This window comes from Otolemur garnettii, unplaced genomic scaffold, assembly GCF_000181295.1.
Source record: "Otolemur garnettii isolate 467f Iridium unplaced genomic scaffold, OtoGar3 scaffold00014, whole genome shotgun sequence".
Classification (NCBI taxonomy): domain Eukaryota; kingdom Metazoa; phylum Chordata; class Mammalia; order Primates; family Galagidae; genus Otolemur; species Otolemur garnettii.
In genome coordinates, this window is record NW_003852409.1 from 17512585 (window position 1) to 17536038 (window position 23454).

Here is a 23454-nt window from a genome sequence, read left to right on the forward strand (position 1 = left end):
AATATGTCACAATGAAAGGGGAACATGAAGGATAGTTACCAGTTCCCAAAAGCACCCCAGGTTTTCCTTCAGGGCTCCGCCAGCTGGCATTTGAGGGACAGAACTCATACCTACTGTGAACATCCAGCTTGTCCTATCACACCTGTCACTTATGAATGACAGCAATAAGGAAAGACAGCCTTGGGTTTTTTATCAGCCAACAGCCAAGCCAGGGCTTGAGAGTGTGGACAGTAGGGTCAAAGGGAGGCAGACCTGGGTTCTGGACCTGCTTCTGGTACCTCATCTTGGACAGTCACTTCACCTTTCCCTGAGCCTGGGTTTTCTCATCTGTGAGATGGAGTGGGACTGACAGTGGTGCTGACCTCACGGGGTGGCTGTGAGCAGCTGGTGAGTGTCCGAGCCATCAACATCGTCCCTGACATGGTGAATTTGCCCAAACTAACATTTAGCTATTGTTAATGAGGGTTCGAAGCGGGTAGCGTGGTGTCTGGCACACAGTAGGGGCTCGTTAAATGGTTACAGATGCTGTTGATGGTGTTCTTGGTGGGAGTCGGCGAGATGAAGGGCAAAGTGTGCAGTGCAGTGTCTGGAAGCTTAGAGAGTGGAAACAGGATCCAAATTAAGCGGCTTACTCATTGTTCTTTCTTGTGGGGACACGATATTCTGAGCATCTCCGGCCAAGCTGCCCTCGAGGGCATCTAGTGTGCAGTAGACAGATGCTCTTCCAGCTGCACCCAGGGGAAGGCAGCCTGGAGTTTTCTCTCTTCCTCCCCCGGTTCTTGTAGAACCCAGTCTGGGGGTCCCGCCGATACGGGACCTGCCCTATGCAAGCTCTCAGGGGGCCCTGCAGCCAGGTCCCCTTTGCCACGAATCCTGCCCCCTTGGGGTTAGCTGTCCCTGCCAGGTGCCTGCCTCTACCACACACAGACCTTTTCAGAGAAGCCTGCAGAGGTAGTGAGTGGGCCCCAGTCCCCAAGCCTCCACGCAGGTGATCTCCAGCCTCCATGGAATTCAGCCCCCACAGAACAATCCGCCTCAGGCCTGGAGGGAGGAAGAATGAGCCTGTGTTCCTGAAGCTGCTGGCTGGTCCTCTGCCCAAGGCCCTGCTGGGCTGGCCCCACTTGGAGCAGCAGAGCCTGCCTGTTTATTTGCACACCACAGGGAATTCTGGGCGGACCAGCCCTCACTCCCTCCCACCAGGGATGGAGGGGGGAAAGATGCAGCGGCCAGAGGGTCCTGTAGGAATGCACTTTCTGAAGAGCTGGCCTCACCTTGGCCACTGATGTGGCTTCTTCATGCCCTTCTTCCTCCTAACAAAGGCTGCGTCAGAATTGTCTGGGAGCTCTGGATACAGGTCCTCTGGTGTGAATCCCAGCTGCCCCAGCTCTGTGAGTTTGCTGGAGCCCCAAGCTCTCAGAGCCTCAGTTTTATCATCTATGAAATGGGGAGAGTAGTAAAAGCAAACTTTGAGAAGAATAAGTTGAGGCGTGTTTTACAGGCAACTAGTGTCAGCGTTGTCGTCATCTGTGAAACTGAGCCCTCCCTTTCTCAATGAGAAGATTGCTTGATGGGACCTGAGAGCAGAATTTCTTAGCAAATGGTCAGCTGGGAGTTTTTGCTGAACCTAGTCAAGTGGAAATCCTGAAGTCCAGAGAGGGGGAGTATTTGCCCCAGATCACACAGCCATGGCATGGCCGAGTCCAGACTCTGGGCATTCTGGGGGGAAGGGGTGTCAAGGGGAGCAGGAATCAGCATTGCCTCAGCTGGGTCAACTGCTGTCTGTGAAATCTATGCCGTCCCTCTGTCTCTCTCCTCGGGGGCATTCCACTGCACAGACCCCTGGGCCCTTCCTGCAGCAGCCAGGCAGGAATGTGATTTCTCATTCTCTGTCCAGCCTCCCTCCGAGACGTCTCCAGGCAGCTCAGATAGGAACTCAAGTCCCCATTCTCAAGCCAGGCTGCCTGGGGCAGCTTTTGTTCCTCCGTGGCTCCAGAGCTGTGCTCCAACCATGGAGCCTGACTTGGGTAGTGGGAAACTGAGGCACATCGCGGTCACACAGGAGCCAGACACTTAGATCAGTCACAGAGGATGGACGGTAAGGTCAGGTTCTCCCTTTCTGCGTTTGGCTCAAGGTCATGGCTGTGACTGTGATGGGCTGGGTAGAGTGAGGAGAGCTGAAGGAAAGGGGAGGCTTAATAGAAATTTCAGTCTCTTCTTCACTCTACACCAGGGTTTCTGGACCTCAGCAGTCTTGGCATTTTGAGATGGATAATTCCTTGTTGCAGGGCTGTCCTATGTACCACAGGGTATTCAGCAGCATCCCTGGACTCTGCCTACTAGATGACAGTGGCACCTCTTCAGGTGTGACAACCAAAAATGCCTCCAGATGTTGCCAAATATTAATATTTATACATTTTTAATCAGTTACTCCTCGAAACAAGGCGAGTAGGTACATAGTATTGTTAGCCCCCATTTGTTACACAAAGAAACCGAGGCATGGTGACATTAAGCTCCCCCAAGTCACATTTTGGGAGAGTCACAGGGGAGAGTACGACTGGGTGGTACCCTCTCAGCCTTTCCAGAGCCCTCCTTAAGGAGCTCCCTGGGGGTTAGGAACTTCACTGTTCTCTCTTTGGACAGTCTGATCTGATCTGAAGCTGGGTCTCTCCGGTCTGTGGTCCAGGGTCTGCCAGCTGATTAAAGTGTTCCACTGGCCCCATCACCAACCCTTGTGTTTCTGGAGTGGAAAAGCCCAATTCCTCACTTACTGCCCCCACCCTCCCAAAGAGATAGCCAAGATTCTGGGAAGCAGAAAGTGCCCTCACCTCACATAACTGGAGGCATCAAAGCTCTTATTTATGTTTTATTTAATTCTTGCAGCAGCTTCAGAGGAGGGAGATTCATTTTATAGAGAGGGACACTGAGGTCCAAAGAAGTCATTTGTGAAGTCTTGCCTCCTTAGCTGGTATGAGGGGTAAGGGAGAGAAATATCTCGTATCCAATATGGAAAGAAATAAGGGCAGGGGAGCGGCAACAATCAAGACAGGAACTTGGGAAAATGTCTCTATGAAGTTTCTTCTAGCACTTTAGCTAAGGTGAACAGAATGAAGGGCACTCCTAGTTCCACAGTCAGTCTCATGGCATTGCCTCCCAGGCCGGCCTCTTGTGGTCCCCCTCTCATGGATCCTCTTCTCTTTCTCTCCCCAGGGTGACTTGGGAGTGTTGGGTCCAATTGGCTACCCAGGACCCAAGGGCATGAAGGTAAACAAGGGCAGCCCCCTGATTTGGGCCTCCTCCCAGCTGGGCACCCCTGGCCCATTTTAGCCCAGCAGGAGGGGTGACCTCAGCCGATGTGGTGGAAGGGAGGATGAGGGATGCTCAGAGGAGTGTGGGGAATTGGGGGAAGCCAGGCAGGTCAAGAGCTCAGTCTTCTCTGGCCTGAGGGCAGTCATCATCTGTATATCATTAAGGCCAGACTGTCTTTATTGGACACCAGTCCTCAAGCTGAGCATGTGTCTGACATGGTTCTGGGTCTCAGGGCACTAGAAGACCAGTGGGGGACATCATCAGGCCACAGAAACTATAATGCAAGCCAGGGACCTCAGTCTGTCCTTGAGTGGGCTGAATATGCAGAGGACAGCAGGCCCAAACGGTTATGACCATGTTCCGGGGATAATCATTTTGGCCAACATGCATATGACACTGTCCATTAAGCCCTTCCCCTCCCATCAACACCTCCTTCCTCTGGACTAGCCCATGGTGCTGTGGTTCACTGGCCTGTCAACTGCCTCTTCTCAGCTCCTTTAGTCCGCCCTTGCCTATGGGGTGGGGTGGGATGTCAGTGCTCCTTTCTCTGATGGGGACACTGAGCCCTGGGGCATGGAGATCATGTATGGGGTCTGCTACAAGTTAGTGGGTTTAAGCCAGGGCTCCTGACTTCTATGGCTTGGTGTCTCCATCACAGCTGGCCTTGGGCCTTTGTCTTGCAGGGACTGATGGGCAGCGTGGGGGAGCCCGGACTGAAAGGTGATAAGGTGATCTGAATACTCCCTTATTGCACTGTGGTTTCTCTGCATGCCACCCCCCTCTCCGCTGGAGGCTGACACTGATTTCTCGCCAGGTCCACTCCCCTGCACTCTTCCTGCCTCCCCTCTGGCCCCCTAAATCTGTGCTCCCAGCTACTTCCTGGTCACTCTGGGTGGGGCTCAGGCAGATGGTTCTGGGGGCCTGAAGACCTTGGCAGAAGTGCATGAGCAGCTGTTGCGGCACGGGTGGGGGGTAAGTCAAGGCAGGATTCAGAATCCAGAGAGCAGAGGTGAGGCCAGTGTCAGGCCTTTAAGGGCAAAGTCACAGAGCAGGGAGGATGGTGGTGGTAGCACAGGAGGAAATCAACCCACATGGATCATCCAGCTTGGAATTAGGAACCCAACCCCACAGAGCATGCCAGCTTCTCCTCCAGCTGCCATGAGGGCAGTCACCCTTGCCATGTGCCCTCTGTATAGCTCTGTCACTGACCTCTTGCTATCCCAGCCCAGGCCAAGGCAGAGCTGGAGGTGGGTAGGGGGGCTCAGAGTGGGGCAGCATCCGAATGGTGGAAGTAGGGGCCCAGCACTCCTTGTTTTCTGCCCTGTGTCTTTCTGCCTGCCCCCCTCAGACTCTCAGAAAACCAGGAACTCCAGAGAGGGTGAGGGAGGGCTTGAGGGCATTATTCCTAGTGTCTATGAGGGATCTGAGGGGATGATGCCACACAGCCACTCGTGTGGTCAGACTCCTTCTGCACCTGTCTCCAGGGGACTCTGCTTTCCCCTATACTTGAGTCACAGGACACCATTTGAGTGCTCTATACAGATTAACCCACTAATCCTCAACCCACTAACCCCAAGGCCACACAGCTCCTAAGTAGAGGGTTAGGAGTTGAACTCAAGCACCTGTTTCTAAAGGCCTAAACTACGAAGCAGAACTGAGATCAGAAAGTTGGAACTAGTAAGGCTCTGGGGAGGTCGCATTGCACAGTGCCTACATTTCATATCTGAGAAAACTGAGACCCAAAGAAGGGAAGAGAATCATCAAAGGAAACTTGGGGCTTACTCAGGGAGTCAAGCTAGGTCCCTGGACTCATAGAAAATTGGAATTGCACTGGGCATGGTGGCTCTTGCCTGTAATCCCAGCGCTCTGGGAGGCATAGGCATGAGCTCAGGGGTTGGAGCAGCCTGAGCAAGAGCGAGACCCCCATCTTTAAAAATAGCTTGGCGTTATGGCAGGTGCGTGTAGTCCTAGCTACTTGGGAGGCTGAGGCAAGAGGATCTCTTGAGCCCAAGAGTTTGAGGTTGCTGTGAGCTATGATGTTGCAGCACTCTACTGGTTGGAGAGCAAGACTTTGTCTCAAAAAAAGAAAATTAGAATTGCTAGGTGAAAATGGACACACTCAGATTATTTTAGGCAAGCCCTCCATTGCCCCCCACCCCCACCCCAGGGTCTCCAGCCAGGTGCAATGCCAGCTCAGGCCTTTCTCTAACTGTTTCTCCCTCTTTCATCTCCTCCTGTCATGCCCACACCTCCAGCTGCAGCCCCTCTCTGCCCAGCTGCATCCCGCTGCCTGCTAAGCCCCTCTGCGAGGACCCTCCCTCTCTGAAGGGGCTTTCTTTTGGAGGTGTGTGTGGGGGTCCCCGTACCTACCTGTTTATCACGAGGCTTTAGACATCAGTGCTTTGGAAATGTTGAAGCCATGGACAAAGAAGAAAGGAAGTTGGGGAAAATGAGAGTGTAGGCAGTGAGTTTTTTATAGGTCCTTTTGTAGAGCTGGCCTCAGCTCAGCATTGCTCCAGGAACATGGAAATAAATGTGTTACATAGAACTCGGCTGGCTCTCTGGTGGGAGTTGCCTGGGACATTTAGAGATGTGAAAGCCCTGGAAAAAAAAAAAAAAGGAGGAGGAAATCATATTCATGCCCATAGTTTTCAGGAAAATCAAGTCTTTGGGATTAAAAGAAAAAGAAGTCTGTTTTTGGTCCCTGTGGTTGGGGGGGGCAGCACTATCAATATTGTGTTCTGATCAGCCACACATACGTATGTGCCCCGTGGCCCTCCCCTCGGACAACAGAGCCATCCCTTCATGTTCTGAGTTTGGTCCCTCCTGCCTAAAATCCCAGATTTTCCATGACCCAGTCTGGACTCAGTCCCACTTACAACCACTTGGCTCCTCCCAGCATGGAGGCGCATTCTAGAACTAAGGCGCCTGCTCTGGGCCCAGCTCTCTCCAAATCCATTATTTTATTTTCTGGGTGCCTTTTAAATGTTCCTTTTCTTCTCTTTTTTTTTTTCTTTAAGCCCCTCACTCCTCTTTTGGACATTAAAAAAAAAATGAAAAAGTTCTTTGGATTCCCAAACTCCTGGATATTATACACGGTTTTCCAAATTAGGAAAATCAAAGTAAATTTAAAAACAATTCTTTTTTAAATTCTGATTTTTGTTCTACTAAGGAAGTTCTTTTGCTGGATCATAGTCTTAGCTGCACAATATGGATTAGCTAAGATTATCCTTTCTTGTTGGGTTTTTCTCCTCATTCCCCGCCACCCCGCCCCATTCTCAGGGCTATGGATATTTTCTGAATCTCAGAACAAATAGACTGCCGGTCATGACCAACATAGAGGGCTGTGCAAGATGGTTCTGGTCCTAGGGGAGACATCTTCCGATCTGTTCTGCAACTACTCACTTATCAGAACGTGGCTAAAAAGAGGCAGAGAACAGAAGAGGTTTCCAATGGCCAGAATCCATGCCACCAAGCTTATGTGATCCATTGTTTTAGGAGAGAAACAACCAGACTTCAGTCAAGACTAGTTTACTCACTGTTTGCACACAGTCTTACAACCTAGGAAATCTAGTTTTCTCCTGGTATAACCTATTAAAAGCTGCTAGGTAGAAGTAGACCAAAGTTGATTGCTGCCACAAAACTCCCCATAGAAGGAGGAAGTGACAGCTGATAGGCTGGTGTTAAACAATAACAAACTGCAGACAGAAGCACTCAGCAGCTTCAGTAGCTTGGGGCTCCTGTACGGGTTGTCCTTATCCCCATGTGACAACATCAGTTGATAAGGAAGAGGTTGGAGGATCAAGAAACAGTTCGTTTGCTCTGCAGGTGTCAGTTCTCCACGGAAGGCCAGGTGACACTGGGCAGCTTAGCTTCTGCCAGTGGTGTTTTTAGCCAGGCAGGACGAGCCACTTGGGTAGCTCATCCACCAGCACCCGAATCCCCTCCCTGGAGGCCCACCTGTTATTCTGACAAGGCTGCTACTGGTCAGGTCGACTTGGGGAACAGCCTCAACACAGCTGTACTTGCCAGTGGGTCTGGAATTGGGGGGGTTTCCAGAGTCTGCATGGTCTCCATTATAACCTTCTTTGCTGCTATGTACTTAGGGTGAACAAGGGGTTCCAGGTGTGTCAGGAGATCCCGGATTCCAAGGAGACAAGGTAATTGCATCAGTCTCACCCCTGCCCCTGCCCTGCTTGGTCCAGTTTCTTTTCTGGGCCCTGTCATGGGCTTGGACTCATCTGTGAGACTCACGTGTCCCTTTCGAACAGTCCTATCTTCACCATTCTCAGTCAACCCATGTAAGATCTCTTTCCTGGACTTTACAATAGCCTCCTAACTTTTTTTTTTTTTAAGAGACAGAGTCTCACTTTGTCACCCTCAGTAGAATGCTGTGGCATCACAACTCACAGCCACCTCCAGCTCTTGGGCTTAGGTGATTCTCTTGCCTCAGCCTCCCAAGTAGCTGGGACTACAGAGAGCCTGCTAACTTCTTCCCAGGGCTCCAGCCTCTGCCTTCTCTGTCTTCCTTACTACCAGCTGCTCAGAGGGAGCATCTCTGGTCTGTGCTCACATACTATCCATGGCTCCCTATTGCCCCCAGGCTAATTGCACCCAGGCATTCAGGACCCCAGAGAGTGGGTGTCTCTGGTACTCTGCTGCCCCTCCCTTATAGCTCTGTGCTGCAAGCCTCCTGAAGTGCCTACTGTGCCTTAGGCCTTGGCACCACTGCCACCCCTTCTAGAACACCCTCCACTCAGCCTCTCCTTACAGCCCTGCTCAGGGACCACTTTTCCCACCTGCTTCTCTCTCTAGGTATCCTGAGCAGCATATCTACCCCCCACTGGTGGTGTCACTTTTCTCTCCTCCCTGGCTTTAGGGAACTTACCTGGGCTCAGCCCCCTGACAAACAGTGGGTTTCCTGAGGACAGGGCCCCAGACTCCCCTGAGGGAGCCCAGCTCAGGGTCCTGCCCTTAATAGTGAATATTTGGGATAAGTTTGGTGAGGGAGGGAGGGGGTGACTGACTGAGTAAGGGGATGAACTGAGGTACCCTTGACTTCCAGCACTCGGCTATGGGTCTGCTGAGACCTCCCTCTCTTTGCTTGTGTCTGGCACCATGTGGCCACATCTGGACCTTTCTCTGCCAGTCCACAGGCCCAGATGTTGGCCAGCTTTCCCTTCCTCTTCCCTCCCTCCTCACTGGCCTGTCTTGACCTGGCTTCAGTGTCTCTGGGTTGTGAGCCATGTAGGCCTGGCTGCCTCTGCTGGGCCCGGTCTCAGAGCCCCCTGGATGTAAAGGATGATGCGGAGCCTGTTTGCAGTCCCAGGGTCCTTGGTTTCTGGAGAGGACAGGAACTGCTCTTCCCTTTAGCATTTCTGGGGCCTGGCCTATAGGGGTGCCAGGTGGGTGTGATGGAAGCCAGAGCCTGTGGTGGAGATCATCCAGCAGGAGGCCCAGGCTGCTGTTCGCCAAGACTGTTTCTGTTCCTTACTAACCCTGGCCTGCTCTGGGTCTTTTCCAGGGGAGCCAGGGGTTGCCAGGGTTCCCTGGTGCACGGGGGAAGCCAGGGCCTCTGGTAAGTACCTTTTCCGGCATCCCCCAAACTCACTCTCTCCAATTGGTCATGGAATGTGGCTGGGAATGCCTGTATAACCAGGATCTCATTTTTTCCTGCAACAGCCCTAGGGGCTAAGCGGAGCAGGGCAAGAATGGCGATTTGCCCATTTTATAGATGAGGACACTCAGGCCCAGAGTGGGAGCAATTCACCCAGAGTCACAGACAGGCAGGCCTCCTTCACTGAGCACACTCTGATGGGAGTCTGGGGCTCCTGACGCCTTGTAAACAATAGCAGTGTTATCAGTAGCAGCAGGGGGTGTCATTTAGGAAGTGCTACTGTGCCTCAGACCCTTTGTGTACTGAGTCTCTTTGAAAGCTGCCAACAACCCCAGGAGTTAGAGAATTATTATAGCTCCCGGGTTTTTTACAGATGGGGAAAGCTAAGATACTGAAAGATGAAGTGGCTTTCCAGGGTCCCATGGCTAGTACGTGTAGGAGGCTGCGTTTGAACAATAGCTCCTTCTGGTTGTTTAGACAGATTTTATTCATATGCTCCTGAACTTTCCAGGCACCCACAGCCAGGGTATAACACAAGGGGTGGTGGAAGGTCAGGTGGAAATGCAGGCCTTTGCTTAGCCCTGCCTCCCCCCAACTCTCCCCTCTTCCACAGGGCAAAGTTGGAGACAAAGGATCTCTTGGGTTTCCTGGGCCCCCTGGACCCGAGGTACGTGATGCTCCATTTCTCTTTCTGGCTACAGCTGGGACTGGTAGTTGTCTTTAGGAAGCTGAGGCCCAGAGATGGGGAGGGACTTGCTTGAGGTCACGCAGCAAAGGAGAAATGAGGCAAAGTAGAAATTCCTAGATGATCAATCTTTTCTTTTTGCTTCTACTTTTCCTGTATTACCCACGGGCTTCCAAAGGCAGAGGGGACAAAAAGTTGACCTCAGAGTTCTTGCCCATCAGGAGAGCCTTGTGTGCCCATGACAGAGAGGGGACCCTATGACAGAGGGGGGCCCCAAGATGGAGGGTGGCCCCATGGTGAAGCTGCCGCATTCTCCTCTCTCAGACTCTCTCTCTCAGCCTGAAACCTTCCTAACCGCTCACAGATGCTTGGGAAAGGTTCAGGGCTCAGAGCTCCCAGGTATGGGGAGCAGGAAGTCAATGCAAACATCTTGTTCTTGAAAGAAGAATGACACGTAATGAAGGACAGATCTAGCAAATGATATAATAGCTCTAGCCGAATAAGGAGAGACCTGCAATAATAAGCACAGATAGGCTAAACCTGAATTATCAACTTGAAATTCATATACAATGGCATGAAGCAAGCTAGGTCAGTTCTTCCTGGCCCCCTTCTCTTGTCCCGGTGTCTAGAGAACTGGGCTGAGCAGGAGCCAGGGCTGGTGTTAGGCTCAGGATCGCCAGCACTCAGGCCAACCCCACCCAGAGCTGCTCACCTACCCATCCATCCACCTTCATCTCCCTGGCCTTGGATCTTCCTCATTCATGAAGTCTCTGTATCCAAGATAAAAGTTTGGCTTTGCAGGTTCTCCAGGCCTTTCCAAAGATCACTCGTGGCATTGCCTGGATGGCTGAGGGAATGTTTCCTAAAAGCTACAAGTTCTGACTTTCCACTCTGTTGACTTTGGCTGTGACACAGTCCTATCTTTAGACAAATGCACTTGGCCTCTTCTCTGTGGCCCTGATTCCCTCCTCTGGTCACTGTGGAAAAAGACTTTCCCAGCAGTCTGGCCAGGGAGGGTGGAAAGCACACTCCCTCACATTTATTAGGCCCCTTCTGGTGCCAGGATGCTGTTTAGTGTCTTTGAGATGAGAACTCGATGCTGTTTAGTGTCTTTGAGATGAGAACTCGCCGAGTTGCTACCACAATCACAGGAGAGAGAGCGGTGACTGCCCCTGTTTTACAGATAAGGAAACGGAGTCACATGGCAGCAAAGTGGCTTCCTCAGCATCCCTCTGCTACATAGTAGCAAATGCGGTCTACTTTGGCCCTCTTCTGGGTCCCTGGACAAATCAAGAGTTTGCTTCTCCCGCCTTTGTGTTCTGTTTTGATTGGCCGCCTCTGTGACTGGGAGGTGGCTCTGCTGTGCTGAAGACGGAAGCTGATGAGTGTGTCAGCGCCTTCCCTGGTTCTTTGCTTGCTCAACCAGAGGCCGTGGGAAGGGACTCCAGCTCTCCAGCACCTGTGTGCAGTGTCTTTTTCACTCTTCAGTGGGGCCTTTAAGATACATGGGAGCAGGAGGATTTGCTGAGCATTCTGATTGCCAAGGTCTCACTGGAGATGGGCCCACCCCAGGGAGACTGCTTTCCCCAGGACACAGGACCCAGAAGCACTTGGATGCAGATGTTTATTGAGCACTTACTAGGTGCCCGGCTCCAAACTAAGCGCTTTGCTTGCCTTGTTCCATTAAGTCTCAGCACAGCCTTATAGGGTGAGTGTTCCGGTCACCATTTTATTGATGAGGAAGCTGAGGTCCAGAGAGGCTAAGAAACTTGCCTGGGGTTGCACAGTGAGTAGGTGGCAGGATGGAGTTTGAGCCTCTTGTGTTAAGGAAAAAGACATGGGCTTTGGCTTCCTGTGTTAGTTCCAAATTCAGGACCGTTCTTGCCTCTGGCAGTGAGAAAGGTGAGGAGGTGTTTGAGCCAAAATTTAACAGGAGTTATGAGAAGGTTAAAAGAGATAGGAAGAAAAAAAGCCAGCGTATGAAGATAAAGTGGGAAGGTACATTTGGTCACAAGACTCATTAAAGGGGGATTTGATTTCTAGTTGGCAGGAAAGTGGAGGAATAGTTAATGGGGTTCTAGGCTAATTAACAGAGGTATTACACCTAAAACAAGGAAGGGGATGTTCCCATACAGGCTCGTGCTGGTGATGCACACTCAGAGAAGCATGGGGGTCCTGGTGATCAGTAACAAGGGACACTGGATAATTAAAAGCAGCCAGGCTGAGATCCCCTGGGCCCTGACTAGAAGCCACTGAAGGGATAGAGAAGGACAAGCCTTTGGGAACTAGGTATCTGGTCTCCAAATCCTGCAAAGACCCTTGTGGGGAGAGAGAGCTTCTGTGCTTTGTGGAGCCCGGGGGAGGGGGGCAGCACAAGGGTGAGGAGGAAAGGAGGTAATTCTGCTCCTTGCCAGGAAGACCCTTCTACTATACACATCCCGTGGCACAGGTCTCCTTGGGGAGCAGTGGCCTCCATGGGTGACGTAGGGCAGAGTCCAACTCACCCAGCCAGGGTGCAGCAGGGATTTCAGCTTCTAACAGGAGGAGCTGAGGTTAATTAAATCAGCACTTTCCAATGCTTTCAAAGTCACAGCAAACCCAAGGCACAATCCTGCCTGTAGGGTCACTGCAGTCAAAGGACAGGACTTCTTAGAGTGGGATGTGGCTGGTTCTGGAAGCCATATCCTGGGACATAGCTTTGAACCAGTGGCAGCAAAGGCCTTGGGAAATTCTGGGTCAGATGACCTTGTGTGTGACCTTGCACATGAAGACCTAATGCTTTCCTGCACAGTCTCATTTGTTCGCTCAGAAACTCTGAATTGTTAGGGCTGGAACCATGACCAGTCCCTGTTTTAGAATTGAAGATTGCAGGATCCAGGTGGCTAACTGCCCTGGCCAGGGTTGTATTCCAGCAGGATGGGAGGGAAACACAGGTCAGACCCCCTGCAAGACCCCCACCAGTGACCCTGCTCTCTGCTTCCTCTCAGGGATTCCCAGGAGACATTGGGCCCCCTGGGGACAATGGCCCAGAAGGCGAGAAGGTGAGTCCCTGTCCAGGGCAGTCCCTGTCCAGGGCAGCTCCAGCTGGAGAAGCAGGCAGCTGTGCAGAAGCTATAAGCCTCCAGGGCTGGCTACTTGGCTTGGAAATAGGGGGTATCTGGCCAGCCCATGATGAAGATAGAGGTGCCACCTCTGAGACCTTTGTTCCTTTCTCCCCAGGGTAAGCCTGGAGCTCGAGGCCTACCGGGACCCTGTGGGCAGCTGGGGCCCGAGGTGAGACCACCTGGCTTTGCCCCTTGTCCATACCCACTGCCTCCCACCCCCGGCCTGACATAGCCCCCAGCCTGTCCTGTCTTGGGGGCTAGGGACAACCTCACCCTTGCCCTCCAGCTCATCCTCTGCAGCTCTGCCCTGTGACTTTTCCAGGGATCTACTCTGCCCTGAGGTCGTCTCTCCCAGGGCTGCTGTCCTGCTCATAGTGGCTTCGTTTATCTGGGCATTGATGGGAGGGTAGGAACTATCAGCTCCCTTTTATAGGTGAGCCTACTGAGACCCAGAGAGGTCAAGAAACTGTCGTATCCCATGGTTAGTAGCAGGCAGGGCCATGATGCAAACCCAGGTCTGCTTGAGCCAAGCCATGACACAGGTCCTGTGTGGTTTACTTCTGTGCTCCTGGGAGCTGCCTGAGGCATCCCAGAGAATTGCCTGACTTGCACAGCTAGTGAGTGGCAAAGTGAAAATTTGCTTATTTACTTGCACTTGATGAAGGAGATTGGAAAGGCTCTCTGTGGGCCTACTGGAGCACCAGATGGGCATTGCATGGGTGGGTCTCCAGTTTCGACCTGTGCATGCGTCCCTGTCCCCTACTCTCCTTAGCTCAGGTCCCAGACCCCCATGATACAAAGCTCTGTGTGAGGGTACAGGAGGTCCAGACTCACCGCAGCCACAGGCAGGCATCCAGCTGACATGGTTCCCTTCTCAGGGCTGGCTCTGGGGCTGGCGGGGTCCCAGAACTGGCTCTGGGAGCTGCCACGTACTTCTGTTTTCCTGAAAGCTGGGGGAGAGGAGGTGGGGGGTGGGGGCAGCTCTGGAGGGAGCCCTTTGGTCAGGCCTGGCATGCTGGGAGGGGCCAGTTTGGAGGCCGCCTGTGCTGGGAGGGGGAGGGAAAGAAGGGAGGAGAATCGGGAGAGTCCTATGGGCCAGAGGTAGGAAGAGAAGAGAGGGAAGAGACACCAGCCACATGTTTCTGTCTACACTCACATTACACTTAAGGAAACCCAGCCCTTCATGGGCCTGCCACTTCTCACGTCTTCATCAATTCATCACTCCCTCACCCATTTGTTCACCAAACGTCTGCCAGACACTGCCCCATCCTAAGTGATGTTTGGGGCAGTTGAGGGGGTGCCTGCCAAAAAGAATAAGGCATCTTCGCTATTCTCCAGGAGTCAACTAAGATCCATCACCAAGCTCTAGAATGATCTTCTGCACTCTGGAGACACAGAGGCACAGCAGGCTGAGGTCTGCTAGTAAGTCCATGGTGGAACTCAAAATAGAGCCCCTGTCTTTGAGGTGCAGTCCACAGCTCTGTTCCTCACAGCACATGTGGGGTTTAACCCTCCTACTAAGGACTGCCATGATCCCAGGGGTCCCCATTCACATGTGGCCTGGCCTTGAGGCCATGACTGGTGGAGACCCTGCCTTGGGTAGGACCAGGCAAGTGAGCCAGGTCTTCCATTCTCTGTCCAGGAGGGCTCTCCTCTATCCACTCTTTTGCCTCCTCATAGGACAGGTTCTCCAAAAGTCCCACTGGATTAACTTTCTCCTTTTTTCCTCTCTTGTGTCTCCCAACTCTAGGGAGATGAGGGACCCATGGGGCCAGCTGGGGCCCCTGGCTTGGAGGTGAGTGTCACTGGCTTGGGGGAGGTGGGATTTGTTGCACCTGAATCAGCTGTGCACAGACTGGGCAGTATCTGGCCAATGCTCTGGAAAGAAGTCATCAGTGAGGGCCTTGGGCCAGCCAGAGAGAAGACGAGAACAGACCCTAGAGGAGAAAACCCATGCTAAGTGGGGGTGCTTTGTATCCATTTTCTCTGTCAGTTCTCCCATGAGAGAGGTGCTGCTTTTCCTGGTTTTGTTGGAGAGGAGACACATGAGGGCCCAGTTGTTGTCTCACAGCCAGGAAGTGGGGATGCCTTGCTGGGAACCTCAGAGTTTTCGCCACTGTTCCCAACAGCCTTGCAGAATTCACTTGTTCCACACCCCCCCCCACCCCGTCCTTGCAGTTCCATAAACCAGCAGTTCGTGAGTTTTTGGTATCAGGACCTCTTTACACTTCTGAAAATGATTGAGGACCCAAAGAGCACTTGTTCGGGTGGGTTACATCTACTGATATTTGTTATTAAAATCAAGAAACTTTAGATATCTTTATTAATTTATCAAAAATTAATAATAAACACATTTCATGTTAATACAAATGTTTTTTACGAAAAATCACTGTGTTTTCCAAAGTGAGATAAGTGAGTGGAAAGAGCAGCATTGCTTTGTCATTTTTGCAAATCTCTCTAATGTCTGGTTTAACGTGAGTCAGCTGGATTCTCAGATTTGCTTCTGCATCCAGGAGGCGGGTGATAGCCCATGTCATGCAGGTCTGGAAACTCCACTTACGCTCAGGAGAATGAGGGCGACAAAAGACATCTTACTGTCATTATGAAAATAGCTTAGAAAGGCCCACACTTGGAAGACCACTAGCATAAATCATATGCCCCTGGACTCTGACATGCCTCCAAGTCCCTTCCCCTCCTCACTCCCTGAAGGCAGGCAGGTATCATCATCCCCATTTATAATGAAGAGACCAGCCCGGGGTGAGGAGGCTTCTCAGAGGTCACGCAGTGGGACCCTCCTTGTGTTCTAGGTTAGCTGGCTCCCTGGTGGCATCTGGTCTCTACATCCCACCCTCCTGGGGTGTAGGGTCTCTCTGCAGCCATGGACTCTCCTGTCCACCTTCTCCCACTCACCTCTCTCTCTGTTGCAGGGTCAGCCTGGCAGGAAGGGGTTCCCTGGGAGGCCCGGCCTGGATGGTGCCAAGGTGAGAGGACCTAGGAATGGCTGGGGACAAGAGGAAAGGGGGGAGGTCTAACATATGTGGGCTCCAGAACAAGTTCTGAATCCCCAGCCAGTTGTGAAAGGGGGAAAAATTGGTCTCATTTATCACGAAGTATGGATAATAGACCTAAAAAATGAATATAACCTATGTGTCCAACAGTGCGAAATTGTTCAAGTAATGGGATACTGTGCAGCCACACAAGACGGCGTTGCGGGAAAATGCCTGTGTGGGGGCGGGGGGTGGTGTTGGGAAGCCAGTTATGAGACAGAATGTTAAATCACGAGCCTGTTGTAGGGACTGGGCTGCACCTGTTGCTGTATGCGCAGGGCAGAGGCTGGACAATTGTCAGGGGTTATCACAGAAAACCCCTAATAGGGGATTTTCATTTGCTTCTCTGGGCTTCTGTATTTTCCCCATTGTGGACAATGAATAGTATTACATTTGTTAACAAGTCTTTTTTTTAAGATATCAAACAAGGACTGGCCCAGGGCAACAGAGTCATGATCCTCGACTCATAGGTGTCCTCAACTAATGGCTTTCCAAGGATGCCCCTTGAGGGTTGGATTGTCCTAACCATTCTGTGCGAATGATGCTGGGTCAAGTTCACAGAAGGGCAAACCCATAGCAGGCTGGGGTAGGGCCAGCAGGAGCCTAGGTAGTGGTCTCCCTCCCTCAGGGGAATGGCCCGCTTCTCTGTCCTGGCCTGTCTAGTTTCCATCAGTATAAAGTCTGAGGAGTTTAAGAGGAGGATGAGACTCTAGCCAGGATAGCAATGAGCCACATCCATCTTTGAGCCAAACTCCTGGCTCATCTGAGCCTAGCTCCTGCCCTCTGAGGTCTCAGCCTCTCTCCCTCAGATACCAGCTAGGTTTTTGTGGTGGGAGTGCTGACCTAGGGGTGGCTTTATCCCATGGGACTGCTATGGGAAGACCAGTGCAGCTATGGCTGCCAAGGAGTTACCCTAGCAGGGGACAGAACTGGTGGATAGGGCCATGATAAGCCACTAAATATGAATGCAGGCAATGGCCGTGAAGACAAATTCCCTTATGTTTAGCTGGGGAGAGCAGAGATGAGACCCTCCCAGGTCACCCATGGGCTGGCAGCAGAGCTCTGGTGGGTTGAGGTCTAGGGCCCAGGTGCCCTGACTCTCCAGTCTCCTGCTTTTCTTGCAGTAGGGGCCTCCTGATATGGTGGTCGGGGGCATTTCAGCCAGGCATGCCAAGGTTCCAGTTGTAGCCCTGCCTCTCACTTGCTGTGTGACCTTGGGTAGGTCACTTCATCTCTCTAGGCTTCTTCCACTGCCACAAAATGCTATTGGATGACTAGAGTTATGTCTGGGGCCATAGTTTCTGTCCTAGTGCCCCTTTGTCCTGCTATTTGTTTGGGGTCTCAAGGACCAGATTCCAGAACTAAGGCTTCTGGTTCATCTCATCAATGGCGACTAAGACCAGTAACCCTGGAGAGTTCCCTGAAAGGCTTAGATGCTCGGCTCCATCCCAATCCATCCATCTCTGTTTCATTGCAGGGGGAACCCGGAGACCCTGGACGGCCGGGGCCTGTGGGCGAACAGGTAAGTTAGTGATAGTCTCTGGACACAGTGGCTCCATTTACTCTGTACCAAGTCCTTTGCTAAGCGTCCTACAACCACCACCTAATGTCTTTCTCAGAACAACTCCAGAAGTAGCTTCACTCCCCTGTCATTGACGTGGACGGTGACTCTCAGGCGAGGGCTCTGAATGAGAAAGTTGTGAATCATAATCACGATGGCCACTCCCCAAGGCCGGACTCTGACAGATGTTCTTGGTGCAATTTGCCCACAGCAGTTATGTAACTTTGCTCCCAAGGCGTTAAACCGGAGGAGCCCTTCACATTCCTTGCCCATGTTTCTCTGTGTTGATAGAGCAGGGAGCGAAGGCCAGAGAAGGGTAACCACTTGCCAGACATCCTTAAATTATAACGAAAATGAAATTCGAATCAGTGGCTCTGGCTGGTTGGGAAGTGAGGCCAAGGTCTGAAGAAGAGAGGAGGTTGCAACTAGTCATTAAAAAGGAGGTTTAATGACCTTCAGTTATTAAAGTCCAGATTTCAGCTCTCAGCTCTGGGCAGACAGGTAACTTTCATCCCTCCTCTTCAGCCCTTGCCCCTCATGAAAGCTTAGTCTGTGGGCTTGGAGGAGGAAAGGCAGCCATCTCCTCCCCTCCTTTAAATACAGAACTCACCCTGAGAACCCTGGAAGGGGCTTCCTCAAGTGGAAAGGAGGAGCAATGCGGGGACCCAGCAGGATCTGGCTGCGCAGAGAAGTACCATCAGTGGCGTGAGAGCCGCACACGATGGGCTTCCTCACCAGGCCTGCAACATCTGTTGGGGGAAGAAAGGAATTAAAGCAGGAGGAGGCCTGGATTTTTGAAATCTTGCCAGTGTCATCCGAGCGCATTCTGTGGGAAGCCCAGGAGTTTGGAAAGGCTGCCGCGGCCTGGATGTATTTCCTGATTGGGAGGGAAAAAAAGGCAATATGATCAGCAAATTCAATTTCATAGTTATGCTAATGATAGGGCCCTTGGGGAAATAGATACTCAGAATCCTAGACTGTCAGGACACAAAGGGTCCTTGGAAATCACTGTATCCAAGGGCCCTAACCACTTTTTGTGCTTTGGATTCCTTTACCACTAGCCCAGATGGACCTCCTTCTCAGAATAGAGTTTTTATTGTGTCATTGAGACAAGGTCTCAATTTGTTGCCCCAGTTAGAGTGCAGTGGCGTCATCATAGTTCACATCAGCCTGTAATTTCTGGGCTCAAGTAATCTTCCTGGCTCAACCTCCTGAGTAGCTGGGATTACAGGCACGTGCCACCATGCTCGGCTAGTATTTTTAATTTTTGCAGAGAGAGGGTCTTGCTCTTTCTTGCTCAGGCTGGTCTCAAACTCCTGAGCTCAAGCAATCCTCCCTCTTCGGCCTCCCAAAGTGCTAGGATTACAGGCATGAGCCGCCATGCCCAGCCTGAGAATAGAGTTTTTAAATGTGTGAAATAAAAAATAAAGGATTACAAAGGAAAACAGTTATACTGAAATATAATTACAAAAATACATTAAAATGTGATAAATGCTATGTTATTAATGCATTAAATAATGAAGTCTAGCAGTGGGTCTAAGAACCACCTCCATTTTGCAGTGGTGACAAGCCTTATAGCATAGTTTGAGATCTCTGTAGCAATGCTATAATGTGACATGTCACTTTCTGCAGCAATGCTGTAACGTGAGATGTCACTTTCAGTACCTGGGACACTCATATTTGTTGCCTACACTTGTATTTGATGGAAATCCTAAATTTCTATTAGTCATAAAAATAGAAGTTGTAATTTTTTGCATTCAAGTTCGTGGATTTGAATTCTACCCCTGGCACATGACAGAGACCCCAGGTTAGGAATCCCCAGATTCTAGTCCACCTTGGCAATCTGGCACTCACAGAGGAGAAACAGGTTTGAACAGTGTGACTAAATGGGCCAGTGACAGAGTTGGGGCCAGGTGCAGTGGGAACCTGCCTGGTGCACCCCACTATGGCCCAGGTAGCTTGGACCACATCAGGAAAGAGAGCCAGAGCTGGAACCCTATGGCTGCTATAAGGCACACTTGGGTACCACTCTGGCTGTTCCCTAGTCCCTTCCCTATGGTCACAGTGAAAGGGTGGGCATTTCCTGTCCACCACAGAATCAGAGGAACCCTTGCAAAGAGTGCTGACACTCAGGCCACAGGACCTCCTTATAATCCTAGTAACAGCTACACTTGCTGGTCATTTATTCGATCCTGGGCTATATGCTGAACACTGTGTACACCGTCACCTGAATTCCCCCCATCAGCCCTAGGCCAATAGGCAGTATCATTCCTATTTTGCAGGAAACTGAGTCTCTGAGAAGTGATGTCACTGATCCAAGGTCTCACAGGCAGTAGCATCACCATCCAAGACAAGACAGCAGGGCTGCATTCCCAAACCTGCCCTTAGGTCTGAGAAACTCTTTGCCCTTCTGAGCACTTGGCGTTTATCTAAAAAAGAACATAGACTGCCCGCCAGGCCCTGTCCGAGGTGCTGGGGACAAGGCATGTGCCCTGTCTTCAAGCCGCTCTGTCCAGGGCAAGCCAAGCAAGTCAACACTTAACCCTGGCTCGTCGGATCCAGCTGAGGACCACAGCTATCTTGTTCTCAGTTGCAGCCCAGTAATTAGCAGGATGTAATAAGAGAAAAAGGAGGGAGAGAGGAAGCAAAACTCCCACTGCAGACAAAGGCCCTTTATCTGTAAACAATGTGGGGACAGGCACACCTCTTCCAAACCAGGGACTCAGGTCCTGCTTGTGCAGTGCCCGCTGTAGGCAACGGCACTGCCTCCTGCCTGTGCCCTCTTGCTAGCCTACATGGAGCCAGCCATGCCCACAGCTGTCAGAGCTGCTTTTCCACCCTGTCTGCCAGGTGGAAGCCCTGGGCCAGCCTCATCCCTGTCCACCAAAAGCCACAGGCATGCCAGGGTGTTCCAGGACAGTGCCCCGTGGGGGTCCCAAGGGTGGCAGCTGGGGGAATGGGGCACTTACTGTAAGGCCCTTATTCATTAGGATCCTGTTTGGCTTCTTGTTTGAGGTTTAGGACCTGCCTGCCTTCCAGGAGCCGACAACTCATAAATTTAAAGTAGCTATGAAATTTTTGTTTTCTGGGCCAGTCGGGCAGGGGCTTTCTAACAGAGCAGTTTTTATTCCCTTCATTTAACATCTCTGGATGTCTGACCGCTCCCTGTGGGAAGCTCGGGCCTTTGCCTTGCCTCATGCCCTTTTAAGATAAATGAGGATGGGATAGGAGAGAACTGACTTTATGGGGCTAGATATGCCTGTCTTATCTCAAATACTCAGAACAACACCAAGAGGTAGGGACAGACCTCTATTGTCTCTCATTCTGCAGGTGAGGGCCAGAGACACCTGAAGATCTAATGACAGTGATAGAGATAAAGTGCCAGGAACAGGGCTTTGCAAATAGGAAGGGCTCAGTATTTCCTCGTCTGTTGCAAATGTTCTTGTTAATTTTTTTAAATTAAGTTGTTGCAGAAGTCAAATACTTGGTTATTTTCTGTAACATGTTAGCCATGACCTTGTACCTCAACCCTCTCTCAACTTGTACTTCACTGTGGTAGGATCCCTGGGTCTAAGGAACCAATGGCAGGCCTGGGGACACCCCCCACCCATAGTGTACGGCAGTGGTACTGGGATGGCTGGGAGACCTGGGTCCTGTTCACAGCCACATGATTTGGAGACCTTGAAATGTGTGGGCTGTAGAGCTGCACAGACCACATCTCAGGCTGCAGAAGCAAGTTGCCACTTTAAATCTGTCTTTGGATAAGACACTGTGGGTCTCAGAGTTAACCCTTGAGAATTCGGGGGCACCCTATCACCCTAGTTGACTGACACCTGGGCCAGCTTTACTGCCTGAGTGTGCAACTTTTGGTCTATTACTGACCCAAGATCCTGTTTCGGTCTAGCCAGAGTTTGGGGGACAGGGAACAGATTTTATACAACAAATCCACTCATCCCTCAGTCTTTCCTAATTCTCCTTGAATTTCTTAGCTGCAAATCTGGGTTATTCCAAAGCCACTTTTTGTACTCCTGAGACACACAAGACCCCCCTGCTTCCTCTTGCATTTTCCTTAGCATGGAAGTGAGTGGGATACCAGTAAGAAACTGATGTATCTTCCTGGTGACCATTCTAAGCTATTCACTCTCACTGTGTGTGTGCCCATTCAGCCACCTAGAGGAACCCCCTGGAACAGAGAGGCAAGTTATCACCCAGTGGAGTTAAAAAGAGCAACAGGAGCCACTGTGTGTATATGTGTGTGTGTGCGCGCGCGCTCAGAAAGAGGTGAGGAAGGCTTTCAGAAGACAGTAAAGAGCTCTTGGCGGAGACTGTTACAGTATTTCTATCCCAGCCAGCAGGTTTGTTTCTCTCTTTGAAACAGACCCAGAGCCCCCAAAGATGGGGACAGATGGCCTCTTCCCAGCACAGCTTAAGGGCCACCCCCTACACACCCCAGCTCTCCAAATGTGGCAGCCTCCCAGCCTGCTTCTGGCGCGGGAAGAATGTGTGGCGCTCCCAGGGATGTTGGCAGCGGCCCCACTGCTTGGCTCCCAAATCAGAACCATCTGGTGGAGTGAGGGAAGTCAGGACGGTGCCCGGAGAGAGGCAGTGCTCTCCTCAGTGGCAGCTGGTCGGATTACCAGGCACTGGGCAGGAGACCCTTGGGAGCTTGAGCTCTAGAGGAAGGGAAATGCAGAGAGTTGCCTTGAAACTCAGCACATCCCGAATTCACAGTGTATCCTCTTTTGCAAATGTGTCTCGTAGGGACTTATGGGATTCATTGGTCTGGTCGGGGAGCCAGGAATCGTGGGAGAAAAGGTAAGTTGTACTGGAAGAAGGCGATGAACGAGTAGAGGTTGGGTCTCCAAATTTTAAAAAGGTGAAGGGGCCTGTTCACCTGGGTATTTCAGGATCACCCTCCCCTAGTCTTTCTCCTGACCCAGCACCTGGGACCTTCAAGGGACCATTGCCATCTTTCCTGTCATCCCTAAGGCCTCCCAAGGCCTTCCAGTTGTCACCCTCAAGCAGAATATAACAACCAGTGGTGCATGTGACCTGGGCCCCTCATGCTACCCATGGGCTCTGCACAGGGGCAAACAATAGAAGGGAGGAAATATCCATCCTTTAAAAAGATAAAAGAGGAATGTTTCCTTAGCTGCATGTTAACCCTCTGAGCAGCTGTTTTACAGATGAGATAACAGAGGCTCAGACAGGGGAGGCTGCTTACTCAAGGTCACCCAGACAGTAAGTGTCAGAGCTGGGATTTGAACCAGGTTCTTTACCAAAGGGTATACTTTGCCCACTGACACACTGTCTCCTGTTGGCTCCAGCTTAGAAACAGCTGTGCCTTCCCATTTCCCCATAGAGGGCAGTCTGGGAGAGCCAATGTGATTCCCATGGGCTAGATAGAAAAACTGAGGTCCAGAGGGAGGAAGAATCCACCCCCATCTGGCCCCGCCTACCTTTCCAGGCAAATCTTGGCCTTGCTCTTCATCACTCTGTGTCCCAGACCCTCTGGCCTCTGCCTTTCTCTCCTCCTCTTCCACCTCCCCCCACCTCCTCTTTTTAAATTTACTTTTTACTTTGAAATAATTACAGATTCACAAGAAGTTGCAACAAATACCACAGAAAGGTCCCACGTTCACCCTTTTTCCTCCAGTGGTAACATCTTACATAACTACAGTACAACGTCAAAGCCAACTCTGGCCGCCTTTTATTGCTCAAGTGTCCCATGTCCTCCTCATGTACAGACTATTGCCCAGACCATTCCCTTGGCCAGGTACACTCTTCCCTCTCCCACCCACCTCCACCCTTTTTACCTAGCTGACTCTTCATTTCCTTCAGCCCTTAGTTCAAGCAAACTCCAGGAGGGAAGCTTTCCCTGACCACCCTTGCCCCCAGGCGGGTCACATCCGCTATTATAATGCCTTAATGCTGTGACCCCCCCTCCCTCTGGGCAACTGCCCTGGCTTGGATCTCCCCTCCAACACTCGGACCTTCTTGTTCCGAGGGAGCCAGTCTGTCTATGTCTGCTTATCATGGTAGATTCAGGGTCTGGCATGTGGTGCCCAGAACGTAGTAGGTGCTCAATAAGTATTTGCTGGCTAGGCAGATACAAGAAACAGGGCCTCACAAAA

General features: G+C 51.4%; 1 protein-coding gene across 1 annotated transcript in view; it reads left to right on the forward strand.

The window, feature by feature from the left end:
- The window catches only part of COL27A1 (collagen type XXVII alpha 1 chain), a 135597-nt gene that overhangs the window by 64702 nt on the left and 47441 nt on the right, over nt 1-23454 (forward strand). The window contains exons 15-25 of the mRNA XM_003785239.2: nt 3208-3261; nt 3990-4034; nt 7413-7466; nt 8831-8884; nt 9537-9590; nt 12596-12649; nt 12828-12881; nt 14463-14507; nt 15640-15693; nt 17237-17281; nt 22082-22135. Coding sequence (XP_003785287.1) covers nt 3208-3261; nt 3990-4034; nt 7413-7466; nt 8831-8884; nt 9537-9590; nt 12596-12649; nt 12828-12881; nt 14463-14507; nt 15640-15693; nt 17237-17281; nt 22082-22135 — 567 coding nt within the window. The remainder of the gene's footprint in view (nt 1-3207; nt 3262-3989; nt 4035-7412; nt 7467-8830; nt 8885-9536; nt 9591-12595; nt 12650-12827; nt 12882-14462; nt 14508-15639; nt 15694-17236; nt 17282-22081; nt 22136-23454) is intronic.